The 19,941-nt window shown below is 34.9% G+C and overlaps 1 protein-coding gene across 1 annotated transcript; it reads right to left on the bottom strand.

Moving 5' to 3' along the window:
• Positions 1 to 7,107: 7,107 nt before the first annotated feature.
• LOC135638793 (uncharacterized) lies at positions 7,108 to 17,391 on the bottom strand. The gene is made up of 9 exons (XM_065152203.1): positions 17,115 to 17,391; positions 16,898 to 16,946; positions 14,328 to 14,416; positions 14,149 to 14,205; positions 11,864 to 11,926; positions 11,716 to 11,781; positions 8,811 to 8,897; positions 8,600 to 8,693; positions 7,108 to 7,877 (listed from the first exon to the last, which is right to left on the bottom strand). Exons 1-9 carry the CDS (start codon positions 17,217 to 17,219, stop codon positions 7,387 to 7,389), a joined length of 1,101 nt encoding a protein of 366 aa, XP_065008275.1. The 5' UTR covers positions 17,220 to 17,391; the 3' UTR covers positions 7,108 to 7,386.
• Positions 17,392 to 19,941: the final 2,550 nt, after the last annotated feature.

Here is a 19,941-nt window from a genome sequence, read left to right as displayed (position 1 = left end):
CAAAGATTTTAATTAAAAAATAAAAAAATTACAATACATAACTCTTAAAGTATTCCTTCCAAAAAGCGGTGGAGCTCTCATTTCTAGTTTAGTAGCTGCCTAATGTGCAGCATGGTTCCGCTCAGAAAGCAGATGTCAACAAAAGATTCCAACTTTGAAGTATGATAATAGAGATATTAATAATTAAAATTTAGGTTTCCTGTGGTGGAATATGTTTGCCTAATAATCTTTGTATCAGTTTCTTGTAACACAAAAGTGATTCATTCTCTCTAATCATAGAGAAGCATCTCCGTATTGTTTTATATCGAATAGTCGATATGAAATCTCGATCATATATCATATCTTTAAAACTATATATGATAATTTCTTTTAAATCTTCTTATCTATGAAAAATTTTCGTCATAATTTTTCATCTATAGTAATCTATTTTATCAAATCTCGATAATAATAAGATCCAAATAAATTATAAAGGTCATCATTCAAACTTTTAATCTGATGATATTTCTTTATCAACTAATCAACATCATGATGATCTCTTTCATCAATCATCTTTCGCTTAGTATAATTTATCGATTACTTTCTTGATCTTGGTATCTCCTCTTATAATCATATATGCTCATCGAATCGAATGATTCTTTTCTCTATGATTTTCTCTCTCATCATATTTTCTTTGTATATATTCTCTCTCCTCAAAGCATCTCTCTAGAGATTCTCTATCTATTTCTCTCTCTATCGACATCATTTTTCCTCTCTAACAACGTTATTTCTCTCTCTAATAGGATATGTTTTCTCTCATTATAGATTTATTTATTTTTTCTCTCTCTAAGAAACCTATTTTCTCTCTTTATTTTATCTCTCTAATAAGATTATATTCAAGACTCTAATACCATGGTGAAAGAATCTCACAAAAAGATAATAAATATTAAGAAATCATTGAGTAGTCAAAATAGAGGAGAACACAAAATACACTTCAAAACCAAAGACTATTTTCATCCTAATCTCTCTTCTTCTTTTGGCCCTATCTCATCTCTTTTCTTGATGATAAGAGTCATTTATTTATAGAGAGATAAACTCAAAACTTTAAGTTTCACTATGATAGGAACTCTTTATCTTTAATACTTTAATATTTTTATGTCTTATTTCTTAGCTAATTCAATTATTATTTCTTGCATTGCCAAGATCAAGAAACCCTGAGAATCTAAGATGGAATATCACACAATCTAATTGATCGTCAACAAATCAATACATAACAAATTAATATGTAAGATCTATGTGGCATACAACTGATACAACAATAAAGAAGAAAAATAGGAAACAAGGCTAACAGATACGCAAGGACAGATATTACAATGACAGATCGATAAAGAGCACTGAAAATTAGCTTGATGTATCAGAGACATTAAGGAGTTAATAACAAATAGTGTCCTCCATCATAGCCAGTATTTTTGGTGTATCATAGACATTAGCTGTACCAAATAAGGGATAGCTCAAGCTGAGTTCTGATTCATGTAATGTGAAGATTCGTTTTAGGAATTCCAAATTTTACTAACTTGCTTAGGAACTTAAACTACATTCCAAGGAGCATCAATGAACCCATGTCATGGACAACCCCAACCAAGCTGCAGAAAATGAACGTTTATGTGAAAGATGCTAACATATGCATGGCTGAAACATATGCCAATAACAAGCTTCTTGGTGGAAACCAAGAGCAGCAGTCAACTCAAGAACGTCGAGCCAGAGACAGAGATCAAAGATGCAAGCCTTGTGCTCCGACACTTGGTCGGCGCTTATCAGATGACTATCAAGAAACCGGATTCAAGAAAACGTAACCTAATTCCAAGAGGAAACAACGAGTGAGGAGAGACTTCTTCTTCAAGGCAGTTCAAGAATCGCACAGATGACATGACAATAGCAAACCAATAGAGGAAACAACGAAGAATATGCATATCTCTCATCGCTGCAAGCTTAACAAATGACCGAAACGGATACCGATTACAAATACTCCACCGAAACTAATTCCCCATCAGCTTCCCGACGGCAAACAACAGCAGCAGTCAGCTCAAGAACGTCGAACATTACCAGAGACAAAGAGACCAAAGATTCGAGCCATAAGAGTTTCAAGAAACCGGATTCAAGAAACGTAACCTAATTCCAAGAGGAAACAACGAGAACGAGAAGAGACTGTTCTTGAAGGCATTTCAAGAAGTCGACGACACCCAAGGGAGAGCGAGTAGGATGAGGAGGACGGCAGGAGAGAGCGGAGAACTGGGTGCTCCAAAGCCGATTCCCCGACACAGCGACGTGAAAGGTCAAGGGAGAAACGAGGCCGACGGCTCGGCTCCTCCTCCTAAGCTCAAAGCGAGCTTTACATGCGGGAAGAGAGAGGGAGAGCCACCCGGAGCACTTGGCGGTGGGGGAATGGGCGATCGGCACGTATTAACGGGCATCGGAATCAATCTCTAATTCCGCGACTCCGGCAACGAGTCGATTCCTTGGATTATTGGATCAACTGTCTCGGCCGCGCCACCCAACCAGAAACAAACGTCGTCACGTTACTCCCTTGTAAGGACGCCAGAGAAAAGACGGCGGCCCACCTCCTCTCCGAGAGAAGCAAGCTTTGGTGGACATGGACCGCGAAACAAATCACGGGTAGGGTCGTGACTTGAGTGGCGACAGAAGACGTTCGGTCTGGCGCAATCAATCGGTCGACTCGATCCGACCAAAAGAAAGCTGCCCAAAACCCGGACCGGTTCGGATTGAATCCATCAACGACTTCGATCAACTCGTATGGATCATCAATCAGACAACCAGGATGGTCTTCTTAGCGCGGGCCATGATGAGACGGACACCGCAGCACCAACTCAAGAAGACAGAGGCTTCATTTGCAACGATGGCTGCGTCGTGGAGACAATTAACTTCATCTCGGGGGTGTCATCGCTGACTCGGTGGCGTTTGCGGAGAGGTGGAACATCGGCTTTGACCACCTCTTCTTCTGGTCATCTTATGTATTTTTATTAGATCATTAAGAAAATTTATTAATTTATTGAATATACAACATGCTTAAATTTAGACATTAATGATTTAATTTTTTTCATAATTTTAACACTATTAATCTTTTTGATTTTCATATAGTTTATGATAACAAAAAAAATATAAATTCAGTATGATTCATCTTCAGATTTTTAAATAATCTAATATAAATTCATGTTCGTAATCTAATAATCTAATATAATTCAGTGTTTTTTCTTTCCTACGCTCTGTTAAACTCACTCTTATCAATAATATTTTAAATATTTTGATATTAAAAAAAAATATTTATTTAGATACTTTAGTGATTATAGCTCTTGTCGATAAATCAAGGATATTGAAGGAATTCATGTTGGTAATCTTCTTATCCATATCATAAGTGTTGTTCAAGATTTCTTCTCTTTATAGTTTTTCTCTCTTCAAATTGTTTCTCTATAATTTCTCCTTAGATTTTCTCTCTATGCTATTTTTTTCTAGTTGTTTATATTCTCTCTCTCTATAGCATTATTTATTTTTCTCTATATATAACAAATCTATTTTCTCTCTCAAAATCTAATTAAGACTCTCGATGGGATAAAATAAATATTCGTAGTACTTATTTTTCTCTTGAGAGTCTCTTTTCTATGTATCTCTTTAGATCTAAATTGACTTTGAGAATTTGTGTGATACGAGAAACAAATTTTATAGAAATCAAGGCTTGAAAATAGAAAAGAGAAATAGGAGATAAAGAGAAAAGATAAAAAGAACTTTATTTCTTACAGAACCAAACCCTCGCAACTTCCTTTTTACTTGTGCTACACCTCTTTAGTTGGGATTAATGTGGTAGCAAATGGTTTTAGTCAAGCATAGGTTTTGAAATATTACACATGATATGTAATACTGAATGGTACTATCCGATACGGGTGGTACGTACCGGTCCGACGACATATCGATATGCGAATCGTTCGATACCAGATGAAACATGCTATAGTGGTACAGTATTACACAGTAGCAATGCCACAGTACTACACTGTAACAATAGGAAGAAAATATATAAAATTATTTGGTACATCCTAGTGTACTGCTCGGTACGGCAGTACCGTACCGTATCGAACCAACTTCGAAACATCGATACGGTACGGTATTACATTACTTGATATTACATGTTTAAAAAAACCTCTTTTTTTTGCCTCTCTCGGCTAAGATCAAATAGAATTTTGATTTAAGAACATTAGTAAAAATAAGAGTTACTATAATGCAAGAAGTCAAAGTCTTGATTTTATCCCTTTATTTAAATAAAGGGCTCATGTAATGCTTTAAAAAATATATAACAGGGAAGAGAGATGAATTAAAGTATAAGTTCATATATTCGAGATTTGAGATATTATAAATTATTATATTCAATATAAATTTTAGTTTTAAAGTTTCTCTATTCTCGTATGTTGTCACTCTTACGTAATTTCATATTGACCATCATTATTTTATGAGGATTTTTTAACATGATATTATTTTTTGATTTTTATTATGATATGATTTCTAACATGGTATAGGAAAGATAAAAAAGAAAGGATAATCTACCCTAAGAGAGGGTATAGGAAATAGATGCTACAAGCACCTATATTACCCCGTTGGGAACCTTCCCATTAATATCCTATCATAAAAACAACAAAGAGAAATATATATTGGTAGAGAGAGAAAATATACATATTGAAAGTAAATAGATCTAGAGAGAAAAAAAAAATAAACCTATAAAGAGAAAATCGAATTGCTAGAGAGAGAAAGAAAAATCTCAAAAAGAGAGAATTTATCGAGAGAGAAATCCAAGGAGAGAAAAAATAGAGAGAAATTCTAAGGAGAGAAAAAATTTATGAAGAGAGAGAGAGAGAATAAAAAGAGAAATTTTAGAAAAGAAAAATTACTCATAGCATCGATGAGAAATAGATTTAATCTTGACACTCATCAAGAAGAGGAGATCAAGAAAGTAATTTGCTAGAGTGGATTGCAGTAGGAGAAATATGATCGACGGAAAAGATCATCACAATATTAGTGGGTTGTAGAGAAAGAGCGAAAGATTCAAAGTTTGATCACTTTTAAGAGAAGATTGAAATTACAGAAGATGATGACTTTTATGATTTATTTCAAAATTTATTATTATTTAGATTTAATGAAAAAGATCACTAGAGATTGAAAAAAAGTTATGATGAGAACTATTATAGAATCGTAAGGCTTAAAAAAATTATTTTGAATGATTTTAAAGATAAATATGATAGATGATAAAGATTTTATGTTACTTTTTAAATAACAAGAAGAAGAGGTAGATTGAGATAAAAGATTACTAAAGCTTACCTCTGATCAATACTAGATGAAAGTATTATTTTATGAATATTTAGAGCTCACATAAGAAAAAAAGTTTGATTAATATTAGAAAATATCTATGAAAGAGGTGCATATCCTCTTGCATCGTCAGATAAATTAGAAAAAAAAAAGATATTAAATTAAAAGAAATTAAAGATCTCTCAGCAAAACAAGATAAAAGAGTATACGTATGATATTACATATATCTTATTCTTACTAATATATCGAGATTAAATCACGAGTATACGAGCTAAGGTTACGACTCCATGTTGCTGAGACGTCAAAATGTTTCTCGATCTATATCATGTCCGATGAGTACGCCGACATTGATGTCGATATCATTTGATTTGAAAGGTACAAATTTGGTGGCACGATTACATGTCAGCATATAATTGATGTAGAATATTATCTATCATTGTGAAATTAACGTCGAAGAGAGGTAAATAACAAGCTCTCATAATTAATAGATTATTCACCTAAGTAGTATTAAGAAATACTAGAGGTCGCTGGGTAACATGTTAGTAGAGGCTGTCGGTAAGAGAAGATTTAAGATCCTGGATTGAATCTCGACTTTGTCCATTATATTAAGCTAATCAAGATATCTAATTCTATCTAGTATTGTGCCAATAGATTTAGGCTTCTAGTGGACGCTTACTAGTACAAAGGGTTTTTTTTTTTTTTTTTTTAAAGTAGTAAGGTATCATAGAAGTACGTAATTTTGGAGAAAATATTTGGAATGCAATTGTTGGAAGGTGAAATATTATCCTCTCGACATAATATGATTAGAACACGTCTATTATCTTTCCTTTTCTCGAAAGAAGCGGTTTTAATCTTTAGGGTAGATTTAAATAACTAATAGCATTGTTCTATCGACTTAGACTGGGATCCAAGATAAAAAGAAAAGAAAAAAAAAAGATAAAGAACATTTTCTTTTTATCGCTTTTTAATTTTTTTGCAGCTTAGGGGTTTAAAAAGATTTGAATATTTTGGGAAAATTGTTTTATTAGTTAAAATAAAACAATTATATAATATAATTAACTTAACGTGGTGTACCATTTTATACTGAAGTGTGCAGATTGATATAACATTGGAATTATTATTATTTTTAATATGTTTATGTATAATTTATATTATTTATGTCCTGAATGATGCTCTATTACATGTGTAGTTGGTGGAACTATGCATTTTTTTTATAAATAAACTACAAAAAATAATGATGCCATCTGTGAACTGTTAGCCATGCCATGATTAGGAAAAACATTAAAAAAAAAAAAAAAAAAAAAAATTGGAACGGGTCCATGGACAAGGCCACTTATCAAAATATAAATATAATTGATGGTGTTTCCATGAAAATGGCTTGCTCTGATGGTAAACCTAAACAAAAGAGAAATTTGTGAGCGACTTAACTTTCTTTTTTTGATGTTTCCGCGACTGTCACTTCAAGTAGGCAGACGCTAAAAGCTACCCTTCTATTAAGACAACAAAGATAATTAAAATTATAGACAATCAACTCTCCAACTTTCACTCGATTCATAAAAAAACCTGGAAACCTTTTTAAGCATCCCCAAAGTGGGGCTTTCCATGGATGCCGTCTACCGGACCAATCCCATTCCCCTATTTAGCGATTGCAATGCCACATGGGTAATGTGATAACTCTTATTGGATCCAAACACGAAGGCAGCTAAAATAACATTACAGCTAGTTTTTCAGAAATAGTGATCGGATATATTATAATATACGAAGAAATCCACAGCAAAGTTGACAACGATTTAGCCAGATTTCATACACCGTCTACACAGCATTTCTGACACTCAAAACTCTTTTACAATCATAAACAAAATCTACTCACCAAGATGTCATATCACCCGGCTATACAATGTAAGTCAGTGCAATACTTAAAAGAGTAGTACACAACCAAAAGACATATCAGTCACTAGATTTTCTGATCCACAGTTAGTGCACATAAGTTTTAAGAGATTCCACAGAATTATCAGGACAAATGAAACTTATAGAACCTGTGTGATGTCATGGAGCCGAGCCATTTGGCATCATATTTGGTGGCATGGGCATCGGAGGTGGAGGCATGGGCCTTCCAGCCATCTGCTGAGGTGGTGGAGGTGGTCTCCATAGAGCAGGTGGTGGAACACCCATCCCAGAAGGTGGTGGTGGTGGCGGCCTCATCATACCTGTGGGTGGAGGTGGTGGCAAGTTTGCTGGAGGCCTGAACTGTTGGAGCGGTGGTGGAGGCATCACAGGTTGTGGAAGGCCTTGTCCAGGTTGGGGGTGGGCAGGCCACTGCATCGGGGGAGGAAATTGTCCAACTGGCATCGATGGGGGGCGTACTGCTGGAAGTGGAGCTGGTGGTAGTGGTCCATTGGCGAATGGCCTGGGAGGGATTGCTGGGGGAACTGATCCATTTGCCTGGGGGCCATTAGGGAGCGTTGGTGGTCCACTTGCGAACAAGGTATGTGGTCTGATCCTCTGAGTTCCTGGGTTGCTAGCTGCTAGAACTCGCTCTGCATAAATCACAAAAAAAAAAAAAAATAAGCAACAAGAATAACCTGACTGAAACAGTATAAATAATATCAGGTCATACAGAATACCGTTCAAAAAAAAAAAAAATTATTGAATGGGGAGTCAGAATAAACCAAACCATGAACTTATTTCATAATAACCCATTAAGCCCAAAATATTACAATTTGAAATGTCCATAGTTCAACATCTTAGTACTAGGAAAGGCATGGAGTCAGATTAAAAAGCACAGGTCAATAGCAACTGATGATAACACTGTTAAGAATATGATGAATGGGCATGGATAAGTTACACCAATATGTCAAAGCTAGGGCTAAAACTCAGGCCATTTGCGCATAAACACATGCTCAATCTGGTGTCTGGACTACAAGCCCATGACCTGAACCGACCAAACCAATAAAATCAGGCCTCGCGTTATGACCCAAATTTAGATGTTTCAGATCAGGTCAGGTTGGGTTGATTGACTCAGGGTTTCCAACAACCTAACCAGGGTGGGGGTTAAGTTAGGTTGAGGCTCAGCGCTGATATGCCCAAATTGAGATCGTCAGGCTTTTCCAAGCCAAGCTCAATACATTTTTAAATTGCCACCAGGCTTCTTTCTCAAGTTTTGAATGGGCTGGACTTGAGCCAACAACCCAAATTGCAGCCTAGTCAAGTCCTGAAAAATAAAAGAATATGGTACAAGAAGGTTAGAACAAAAAGATACCTGCTGGGGTGCCATGGCGTTCTCCTTTGGTATCCTTCTTATATGCATATGAAACAGTGATTTGACGGTTACAAAGATACTGACCATTCATGGACTGGATATATGCAATGCACATCCAACAAAGAAATCAAATTAGACCATGAACTATGCATATATAACTAAAATGTTCTCCAAATTGATAAAAAGTATCAAGTAAATTAGACAGTAGTACCTCTATTGCTGCATCAGATGCCTCGAAGGAATCATAGCTAACAAAACCAAAGCCTCGAGAGTTCCCAGTCTCAGGGTCACGCATTATCTAAAAAATGCATATAAATTTGAAAGGTGACAGTGACATACATGTAGCAGGTACATGTAATTGTAAACAGGATCCATAAATAGTGACAGTTGATTAACACCGTAAATGATAGAATATGCGACATACATGTCTTTTCACAAAAGGTAAATGCTGAACCAAATAAAATACATTAAAAAAAATGCTTCAACAGAAAATACACATTATTTTAGTTTTGCAGATAACTGATGCTTCAGAGAAGAAGTCCTGGGTGGTATCAGCAAGATAGTTTAGGCAAACTGCATAAACATTACGTAAGAATCTTTGGGTGGTTCATATTAGATCTCGGAAGGAAATATTCCCTTAATGTACCACTTACCAACATAGTTGGCTAGCAGTTTAATTTTCACAATGTCCAACTGCATGAGTATACACATCCCAGTTTAAGAACCTTTGGGTGGTTCATATTAGATCTCGGAAGGAAATATTCCCTTAATGCTACCACTTACCAACATAGTTGGCTAGCAGTTTAATTCAATGTCCAACTGCATGAGTATACACATCCCAGATGCATAGTGAGAGGAATGGATGTACTGATCAACTTAGAGACTGCTATTTAGGTTCATATATTATTAAGACACTTCCAAACACTTGGTTGATGCCATACCATCAAAAAGTGCAAAATTTTAAGTATAATAATTTTTTTGCCATGTGTGATTCATGAGAGACATTCGAACTGCTGGCTAGTGTTTTTAATAGGTGCCCGGCGAGGTGAGACAAGGCCTGAGCGCCTCACACAACTTCTGAGTGACGCGCTTCATTGAAGCATTACTTAGGCTCTCACCTAAGCCCAAGGACCGGATGCCTTGAGCGAGCGCCCAAGTGAAGGTGGCTTGTGCTTGTGCCTAGTTCAATTGAATAGGCAAGTTGGTTCGATCAGACTAACTAGAGAGAAGAGCCTTAACACTAAACCACACACCCCCACCCTCACGCGCCTGACCCATCTTTCAAGTTGGTTCAATCAAACCAACTAAAGAGAAGAGCCCTAACACTAAACCACAACCCCCCACCCCCGCACACCAAACCCAACTTTAAAACCTAAACCCTACGTCCGTCGTTGCTGCCTTCGTGCGCAACTCCCTCGGTCGCCGACACCTTCGTCCGAAGCTACCTCCTGTCACGGCCTTAGCTGGAATTGCCTAAGGCATGAGGCACCCTTGCGACCAAGACGTGAACTTAGCTTGCATTGCCTAAGTCGCGAGGCACCCTTGCGGCAAAGATGCGAACTTAGCTTGCGTTGCCTAAGTCGCGCTTCGCCCTTGCGATATTGCTCCGCAAAGATCAGCCCACTTGCAACCTCTCACAGGTCCCAAAGGACCTGTAAAAGAGAAAGTTGATTAGTTCGAAAGAACGAGCGACAAACAAGTCCCGACGTCTCGCGAAAAGAGAGGAAGCTTTACAAGCAATTCAGCGAGCACCTTGCGTGCACAAGAGAAAAGAGGGAGAGGGGACAAACAAGGACTTTAGAGGGTTGAACGAACAGCTGCAAGTCCACAAACAGCTGCTCACCGGGTGCCGGGCACGACAACAAGTTCCCGTCAAGGTAACATGCGAATTTACGAAAGGTTGTTCAACGCCCGACACTATACCGAAGCCCCATCCAGCCCTGTGCCACCCGGGGGGTTCAAAGGGGCTGAGATGGCTGACATTTTGGTGGGCGAAGGCGGGCTGCAGAAAACAGCCCGCGACACACGAAAACGGAGCTGTTTTGGGGCTGTTTTGCTCGGTTCGGTGAGTGGTCGCTTTGTAGCGCTGCAACTTGTTCGAACTTACATTTTTACAAGCAAAATGACTCAAAATCAAGACAAAACAGGCTGCCAAGTAGCTGTACATGTAGATGAGAGCGACGAACGGTTCATTGAACGGAGTTGTTGCGGGTGCGCAATGACCGTTCGTGACACTTCGTCACCACCGTCTCCATCTCCATCTTCCTCCATAGGCCGATTACTCCTCTTCTCAGTGCCTCTTTAAAGTTGTTTAGCACTGGTTAATCCCTCTTTAGAATTGTTCTCAATCCCTCTTTAAAATTGTTTAGCACTAGTTCATCCTTGTTTGGAACTGTTTAGCACTGGTTAATCCCTGTTTAGAATTGCTTTGACAGTTTTGTTATTTGAAGATGAACAATATGATTTGGTACTCTATGATTTCAATTTGATATGACAATTTTATTTCTATAATCATATTTATCAACATAATATATATACTTTATATTTTCATATTCTAGGGCATCTCACTTCGTTCAGGCAAACACCTAGCACCTCGGATGTTTTAGGACCTTGACATCTTTTAGAGCCTAGCGCTTTTAAAAACACTAATGGTTTCACAGCATATGTTCATATATTTATTAGCCTAGATTTTCATTCTACATCTAGACCCAGCTTAACTCACCTAATAAAACTCCAACACAAGTTATGAAACTATTAAATTACAAACAGACAACACTTAACCATGAAAAGAAACAAGAAATCATCAGATAGAAACAACATACTTTATAAACAATGAAATTTATGTTCATGACATATCAAATTAACTATATGAAAAATCTCTTGAAAACAAGCTTATCCTTGAAGTGAAAATGTTTCACTTTTAACAGAATAAAATTATCAATTAATAGAAGATTTTTCAAGTTATGCTCAAAGAATGATATTTGAAAACAATGAAAGTAAATGAAAGGATGATATTGTGTGAGGATAGTCATGCAGCCTTGTATTTCCCATACTACATTTACAGTAAGCTGCAGTAATAATTCAAAGAGTTCAAAGAGAACAATTTAAATTATTACCTTCGGATTTGTTACAATAACACCAAATGCACTGAATGTATCATAGAGAAGCTTCTCATCTACATCCTGCAGCAGACACATGAAGTAAAAATCATATATTCCACATTAAAAATGACAGATACAGCTAATAGAAGGAAAAAGACTTTACCGGGTCAAGATTACCAACAAAAAGGTTTGCCCCTACATCCAAGCTCTTCTTGTCTTGAGAAGCCTAAAATAGGCAAAAGAATTAATGATCAGTAGGTTGATTGACAAAAATCATATGCTTTTAGAAAATATTTGTGTAACCAACTGTTTCAAAGGAAAGATCTTCATAGAGGAAAAATAAAAAATCAGACCAACAACTTGAGACTTAATAATAGAGGAAGAACAATAAGATCTTTAAAAAGTTCTTGAAGAATTATTTGTAAACATTAATATGCCAACATCTCTTGGACCCTATGTGAGGTGCAAGGTGAGGTGTAAGTACAGTTCGGCACAGAAATTTTTTTTCTGTAATAACATCTAAATAGTACTTAGAAAAAATAATTACGGAACATGATATAAGTGTAATATTAAGATAAATTATCATTCAATAACATCTAAATGACGGAGGAAAAAGGACTAATCATCTCAAAGTATAGATTGTTATGTAAAATGTGAAATGAACTAACACAAAGGTGGTTGAAGATAAAGTACTCAAGACAAAAAAGTGACAATGCAAAGAAGCAAATAAAGAAAGAAAGAAAAAAAAAGTGAAACTAATATGTGAAAGAAAATCATTTGTTTAATTTAGTCCTTGCAGTAAAACATAAAGATGGTATCTTTCCTTTTTCTTAAAGAATGGGAAATTTATAAATTTTACAAAATAATGCTTTAATCCCTTGCGACATAGATTTCATGATTAATAATTAAGGACAAACAGATAAAGCAGATGTAACATCACAAAGGAGCCTTTTAAAAATTGAGTCTTTTGTAAAGAAATCCACAAGGCATGCTTAAATTTTGCTATTAATAAATGCCATGAGCCCTGTTTAAGGAGAACTGCAAAATTCAATCCTCATTTAGACACCTCTTTACACACCTTGATCACACTGATTTTGTAACAAATCCTTCATAATAACCTCATCAACAACTGCTTTCTCTATAAACTTATTTATTATGATCAACAAGGACATGAGCAACTTCAAGCTTTGTAAAAGAACAACCAGATAAAGGATCTGACGCAACACATACACCAAAAGACTGAATCATGGATACCAACATGTGACATGGACACATTGGCATAGCAAATTTCATAAAAGGACACAAGACATGAGACAGCATGGGCATGTCTACGACACATATATGTTTTACATTTGATTATGATTTATAAACTTTGAACAATATTAAAATCTATGGTTGTCAGACATGGCATTGATGTACACTAACCACCAAGTACACAAAATGTAAGACAAGCATTGAAATTAGATACATTTAGTCAATATTTGACATGCCTTTATGGCTTATTTAGATGATCTCATTGTCCTGCAATATGCTTAACAAAAAAAGGAGTAGATGGTGGAGCTGTCCTTTACGTTTGAAATTCCCGGCACATGTTAAGAAGTATCCAACACCTACTGGTGTCCGATATTGACATGGCAAGCATTTTGCAAAATTCATGTTTCACAATGAAGCAAGCATAGTTTTTATGGTGAAAGCAATAAAAGAATAATGCAAGTAAAAAAGACATAAATATCAGATAGTTCATAAAAACTGAATAACTGTTAAATTCATAAAGACAATTGCTTAGACATTGGTGATGGTCAGAGAAACATGATTTGCTAAAAATAAAATAAGAGAATGAAATGGATGTTATAAAAGTAGTGTGAAATTTAATCATCGGAAGCAAATAGGTTGTTCCATTTTATGATTTGTTTCTAAAACACATGAGAGAAAATTGTTTAACTCATAACTGCAGAAAACTGTAAAAATTCTCCATGTCAAATCTTTTCATGATCGGAGGCACTAAAAAATTGATTCAATTTGCCATCTGCAGAATCAAGCTGCTTAACTTGGCATGTTCTGTAAGGAAAGCATGTTGCTGCATTAATACATTCCAATAATTTCACTGTTCTACTGTTTGGCTTCAATTTGAACCTGTAGCATGTATTTATATCAGAAATCAATACAACATCCAAATTCTTCTGCTACCTACCTCAATTAGCCCTTGTAAAACTTGCAATTACGTGCTAATGGCAATTAGCCCTGTTATTACCATGACAAAACCTAAACCAGAATTCATAATCAAAGCAACCATGACAGCATGACTTTAATTTCAGATACCAACATATTGTGAAGTAAGGTTATTGCATTAAACCTAACAATGCTACTTAGTGTTAAAGTTGTAGAACATAAAGATAAAAATTAGTAGTGCTTCAGAAAAGGTAAAAGGAATATCAAATAGAAGAGAACCTTGTTTACACGTATCGGCTTTCCATAAAGTTTAATCATGTTCAAGATCTTAATAGCCTGCAAAAGAACAGCACCAAAAAAGGTGAAAATTACTGGAAAGAAAAATGGCCAATGCACAGCAAAGTGATCAACAAAAAATATAAGAAAATCAAGCACGAAAGACAAGAATGTTTACTAACATAATCCGCATCTTCTTCGCTCCGAAACTCCACAAAGCCATATCCTTGGTGAAGATTTGTAACTCTATCTTTTGGAACATATACATTAACTGCCAAACAAAGTCAGATTTGAGATTATCATCATTATGTTTAAGCTTTAGTAGAAAATTAATAGTCTACAACTCCACATACCACCAGAAAAACCTAGAAGAATATTGGTGTAACCTCCCTGAGAAGTCACATGGACGCTATCTTAATCAGTTTAGGACTGATTTGGACAGAAAATCACTGATAACTTGACATTTCAAAGAACTCAGCATATGAAAGAAGAAGTGAAAATAGGAAACACCTAAAGAGAAGAAGAATAGGACTTGGAGTAACTTCAAGTAAGCTCACTTTCAACTCAATTTCAAGTGGTTGAAGAAGACTCTTAGGAAAATAACAGAATAAGGAGATATACTCAAATGCTCAATTTGTAAGGGATATATATCTAAATTCCTATTGATTGTGAGACTCTTAGGAAAAGAAATAAGGACTCAAATACTCAGCATATCAGCATAATAGGATATAGATTAACATGAGCAGAATTACCGTTGTAATACTCTAGGAATAATAAAAAAAATGAAAACTGAATTACTTTACTAAAAAATAATTCAGCTACTTTCTCCCCAATTTAGAACATATATTAAGTCAAATAACAGAAAAACTAGTATCCACCAGAGACACCTGTGCAATGTTTAAAAAGGACTCAAAATTTTGTCATACTGCTCTTGGAAAATCAACTTAAATAAGGCAATAACTCAATATTATCAATCAGAAATTTTAATCCTAAACTAATAGAACTAAATGTCATGTCTATTATGAAGATAATTAAATCAGATCTGAAAGGTGGGCTGCATCAGATCTAAAGGATATCCTTCATTTGCTTAAGATCCTCTGTCAAACATAAAAACCCTCGAGGTATTAAAGCCCACGAGATTAAAATAACTTAGCTGATCTTTTACACCAAGATGACTGGATGCCATGATATCCCCAATTGTTTATGGTTGGGAAATCCCTAGTCAAGGATCAAAAGATCTTGACCAAGTATAGAACAATCCTGAGCTGAAAGTCACATTTGGCCAATCCAATCCGATCCTGATTTTCATATCTTAAATTATAAATATGAATGTATTGTTGCATAGGTCATGAAAATAGAAGTATTACCAAATGCCTTGATTCCCATTCATATCTCTATTAATCCTGCATTACCTTGCCATGCTATATCAATAGGGTCCACATACAAACTAATTAGTTGTGGAAGCATAAACAGGAAAGAACAACTTTAATTGTATAGTACCACACAGACATCAGTAGCACAAACGTCAAGGAAGCCAAAAAGAAAGAATTGTTCACATGCTTATAGGATCTCAAAAACAGAACAAATAAAAAAACAAACGTTTATTAGTCATTTTTATCTACATTGACTACTTGGAGGTCTATCATACTCGAGTCTAAATGAATATTATGTCTTGACTACTCGAAGGAAAATGATTATAATGTTTAACTTGCACTAGGAACATGACATAAGAAGATCTAACAGATGGCCACAAGACAACTAGGGTATGTGTCACAGTATTTGTAATTTGAACATATACTAGTAGAAGCCTTCAAGCTAATAAATCTAGAAAATATCCCTTATCCTACTCTCAAACTTGTTCAATATATTGTTAACCAATTCAGTTACCTCTTCCTGCTAGGAAATGTATTGGATGGTTCACCCCCCAAGCACTAATTCTCTGAAAAGATAGTCATAAGGGAAGAGGAAGAGGAGAAGAGGGAAGATTGAAGGTCAATCTCTACTATCCTACAACAACGACAACATCAAGCTCTGTATAAAGCAGCATCCTTCGTTAAATTAAAAGAATCTAAATCTTAATTATAATTTCTGATAAAATCTTCTTAGGTCTCTATCTAACTCTCCTTACACTAATATATTTAATTGTCTGACCTCTTCTAACTAGAATTCCTTAGCACGTGCATGAACCATCTTAAATAGTTTTCCCTCATTATATCCTCTTCTAACATTTTAGGTGATGATTATCCAACAAACAGATTCATCAAGTAAATATATGCATGAAAGAACCTATGATGTAGCTAACATCCCAAGATAAAATATGGACTTGTAGAATAATATGTAATATAATGTAAACTGTTCATCACCAATACAGGGCAAGAATAACCAAGACAATAACAAAAGTCCATGCATTGTTGCTAATATTCAAGAAGCTTTACAAGTTGAATTTTACCTTTTACTGACTACCTCACAAACTAGAATAAGAAAACAGAAAGGCATGGGTCTTGACAAATTCAAAAGAGTTAGCCAGTTCATGATTTGTAAGATATTATGCCAGCAGCGACCGGTAGGTCATGCAAGAATTCTATGTGCATGCATTTTTTTATCGTCAAGTAGGGTGATTTCAGCAAGCATATATGAGTTGTTATCGCAGAGAGAAAAAACAATGAAATAACGACGACGGTTGTAGGAGAACGATATTGGAAATCGCATTCGACCGCGAAGACCAAGAAACATCAACAGGCTTGTGAATTACCAACTGGGCCAGCTTGGACAAATAATTCCCATAACAACTCCTCCGAAACCTGCAAATAACAGCAAAAATGTGAATACATGCAGCATATAGCTCGCTAATTCATCAATATAACAAAACAACAGAAGGGGGAGGGTTTCTTTAAAAACCCTAGATTAAGGGATCAAGACCCACAGCTGAAAATGGGGAAGAAGAGAAGAGAGAAAGCGGCGAGGAGCACCTGCGGGTCTAGGTTTCCCACATAGGTTGTGGCTTCCTGATTCCTCTCCGCGGAGTGCTGGCCGAGGAGGTTGGCTCCCACTCCGGGAGTAATTCGAGTGGTCATTGGGCCCTCGAACACTCGTCCGCCTCGCTCTCAATCGACCACCGAGACGGAACCAGAGAGCAGGAGAAGAGGCGTCGCCTACGGCCGCCTGCGGAGACTGTCACGGCAGGGACGAAGAAGGCTCCGAGGCGGCGCTCGAGTTATTGGAACGCCTTCCCTGACCTTTCGGGTCGGACGGAGTGAGGCTACTTAAGGCGATACGACCGGGCTGGGCCACATGGAGGTCCGGCTCAATTTAAATTTCGACCGGGTGTCGAAATCTTTAACTCGGTCTTGCAAAACGTCGAACCAAATCTGCCAGTAGTCTATCCGCATCCGATCAGATCGGACCCGATCCGGTCTCCAAAGTACATTATCCTAATTTTTCCTCTTTTTTTTGTAAAAGATAATTTTTTTTTAATTGCAAGAGAAGGGGGAAAAACTTTATGATTCATATAAAAAATAAAATAAATATATTTAAAATATGATCTCAGAAGTAAGTTTTTTTATCTTCATTCTAATTTCTAAATCTAATGTCCCAAGAAAATGCATCCTGCATAAAATTAAAATATCAACGTTCAAAATATATTTTTCTCACGGTATACTTCAGTATACCGTGAGAAAAATATATTCTCAAAGTTATGTATACTTCGGTATAGTATACTCAAAGTTTTAATTTCTAGTCATTTTTTTGTATTATAATAAAATATTCTTTCTCATTTTTTTTTAAATTATTTACCGATAAAAAAGAATGAGTTAATTCCATAAAAAAATGTATAGGTCGGCTTATTTATGTTACCCAATATCTTAAATAACGGAGAAAATATATTTTGCTTTACAAAAAATATTATTATATATCGTGCATCTTATATTTCTTATAAATAATGACATGACAACTATGGGTAAGAATTTCCAAGTCATATCAAATTGTAAATTATAAAATTCAGTGGTAAGAGGGGATCTGATATCAACACCTTACTATTAAATTTCTTAAATGACATGACAACAATGATAGTAAATTGATTCTTAATGTTGTCAATGTAATCGATGATTATAGCTTAATAAGGATAATAACAATAACATATGATTGGTTTTTTTTGTTTTGCTACAATTTTTATGTACCAATATGACAAATGGCTTCCGTTCCTCTTTATTGATGATGGCTTAATTTTTCACTTTTACCATATCAAATTCTCCGTGTTCTAAAAACTTATGCCAATGATAATAATAATAATAATTAGTCATCAGGTGAAGAGTGAATTATATGCTCATATGGTGGAAGACATAAATGGAAAGAAGGTCATGCAATATAAATGCTCTGCTTCTCCTAAATCGTGGAAACTACAACAGCAAGTTAGTTATCATTTAATGGGATCAAACATTGCAAGAAAGGATGTTATATTTATTATTACTCGAATCAACTCACCTCTAACGCAAGGAATAATCTTACGTGACATCAGACTTAAATAGACGTGAATTATTTATGTATAATCAAAAAGAAAAAAATATATGACAAATGTTAACCTCAGATAATGGACTAATCCAAAAACCATTGTGTTCAATGTTTGGTGAAATCCATGAATTTGTTGAAATAGATAGATATGAATCTTGACTCGATGAATTCTTAGGCCTTTATTTTGGGTTTATAAATATATATATATATAGGGTTTTTTTTAATATTCAAAATACCTCTCAAAAGTGTTTCCTTCAATTTTTTTTATTTTTTATAAGTTTTCAAATGTTACATGTTTTCATTTGGCTCATTTATAATAGTTTTCGATAATATTTACAGTATTTTATTGATGTATTGAAAATATTATTAAAAAATATTATAAATTACATCATATCAGTTTTTATTATCATTATTATAATATTATATTTTTAGGCTTGTAGTTAGTTTGATCAAAGTTATAAGTCTATAGATTATATACAATGTTTTCAAATAATCTTTATAGTGATTTTATTATATATATATATTTTTTATTTATTTATTTATATATGTATGTGTGTATTTATCTGTCTTATATTAACTTAAATATTTTATACAAAATTTTAATTTGAGAAAATATTTTTTTTAATTAATTTTTTTGATTTTTTTAATATCTTATTTGAATCATGGTATGTAATTTCAAATGGTACCGTTCGGTACGGGCAGTACGTACTGGTCCAACGATATATCGGTACATGGACCGTCCGCTACCGAATGATCCATGCTACAATGTTACAGTAATACATTATAAGTGTACAGTGCTAAAAGGAAACCGCTCGATAAATCTTGGTGTACCGCTCGATATACTAGTATCGTACCGTATCGAACCAACCTCGAAACACTAATACGGTATGGTATTGCAAACTTTGATTTGAATGATTTGAAGTATGAATACCTATTCAAATGTTTATTTTAATTGCTCTTTTAAATTCTACTACACAAAGATAAAATTATCTGACCTATTTATTTTATTTCAATTATAGTATTGTGTACAAAACTTTAAATCAAACATAATCTCAATCTCTTTTATGGAAACTAACTCTTACATCTTTCCTTTATACTCTATTGAATGATTTAAATGATAAATACTTATCCAAATATTTATTTCAATTGATCCTTCGAATTTTACTAAATAGAGATAAAATGATTTGACCAATATGTAATAAATTGCTTGTAGGTTTTCTAGACAACCCTAGTTTGTGCAAAACTTATTTTATTGCTCATACATCTTTCTAACAATACCTTATTGAATAA

This window comes from Musa acuminata, chromosome BXJ3-5 (genome assembly GCF_036884655.1).
Source record: "Musa acuminata AAA Group cultivar baxijiao chromosome BXJ3-5, Cavendish_Baxijiao_AAA, whole genome shotgun sequence".
NCBI classification, from domain to species: domain Eukaryota; kingdom Viridiplantae; phylum Streptophyta; class Magnoliopsida; order Zingiberales; family Musaceae; genus Musa; species Musa acuminata.
This window is presented reverse-complemented; position numbering and strand designations above follow the sequence as displayed.

Excerpts from the sequence above, each read along its gene's own strand:
- LOC135638793 (XM_065152203.1), bottom strand. The coding sequence starts at position 17,219 with ATGACCACTCGAATTACTCCCGGAGTGGGAGCCAACCTCCTCGGCCAG. Across the intron at positions 14,417-16,897 it reads TGTCCAAGCTGGCCCAGTTG|TTAATGTATATGTTCCAAAA; the intron begins GTAATTCACAAG and ends TTTGTTTGGCAG. Across the intron at positions 11,927-14,148 it reads AGCCGATACGTGTAAACAAG|GCTTCTCAAGACAAGAAGAG; the intron begins GTTCTCTTCTAT and ends TGCCTATTTTAG.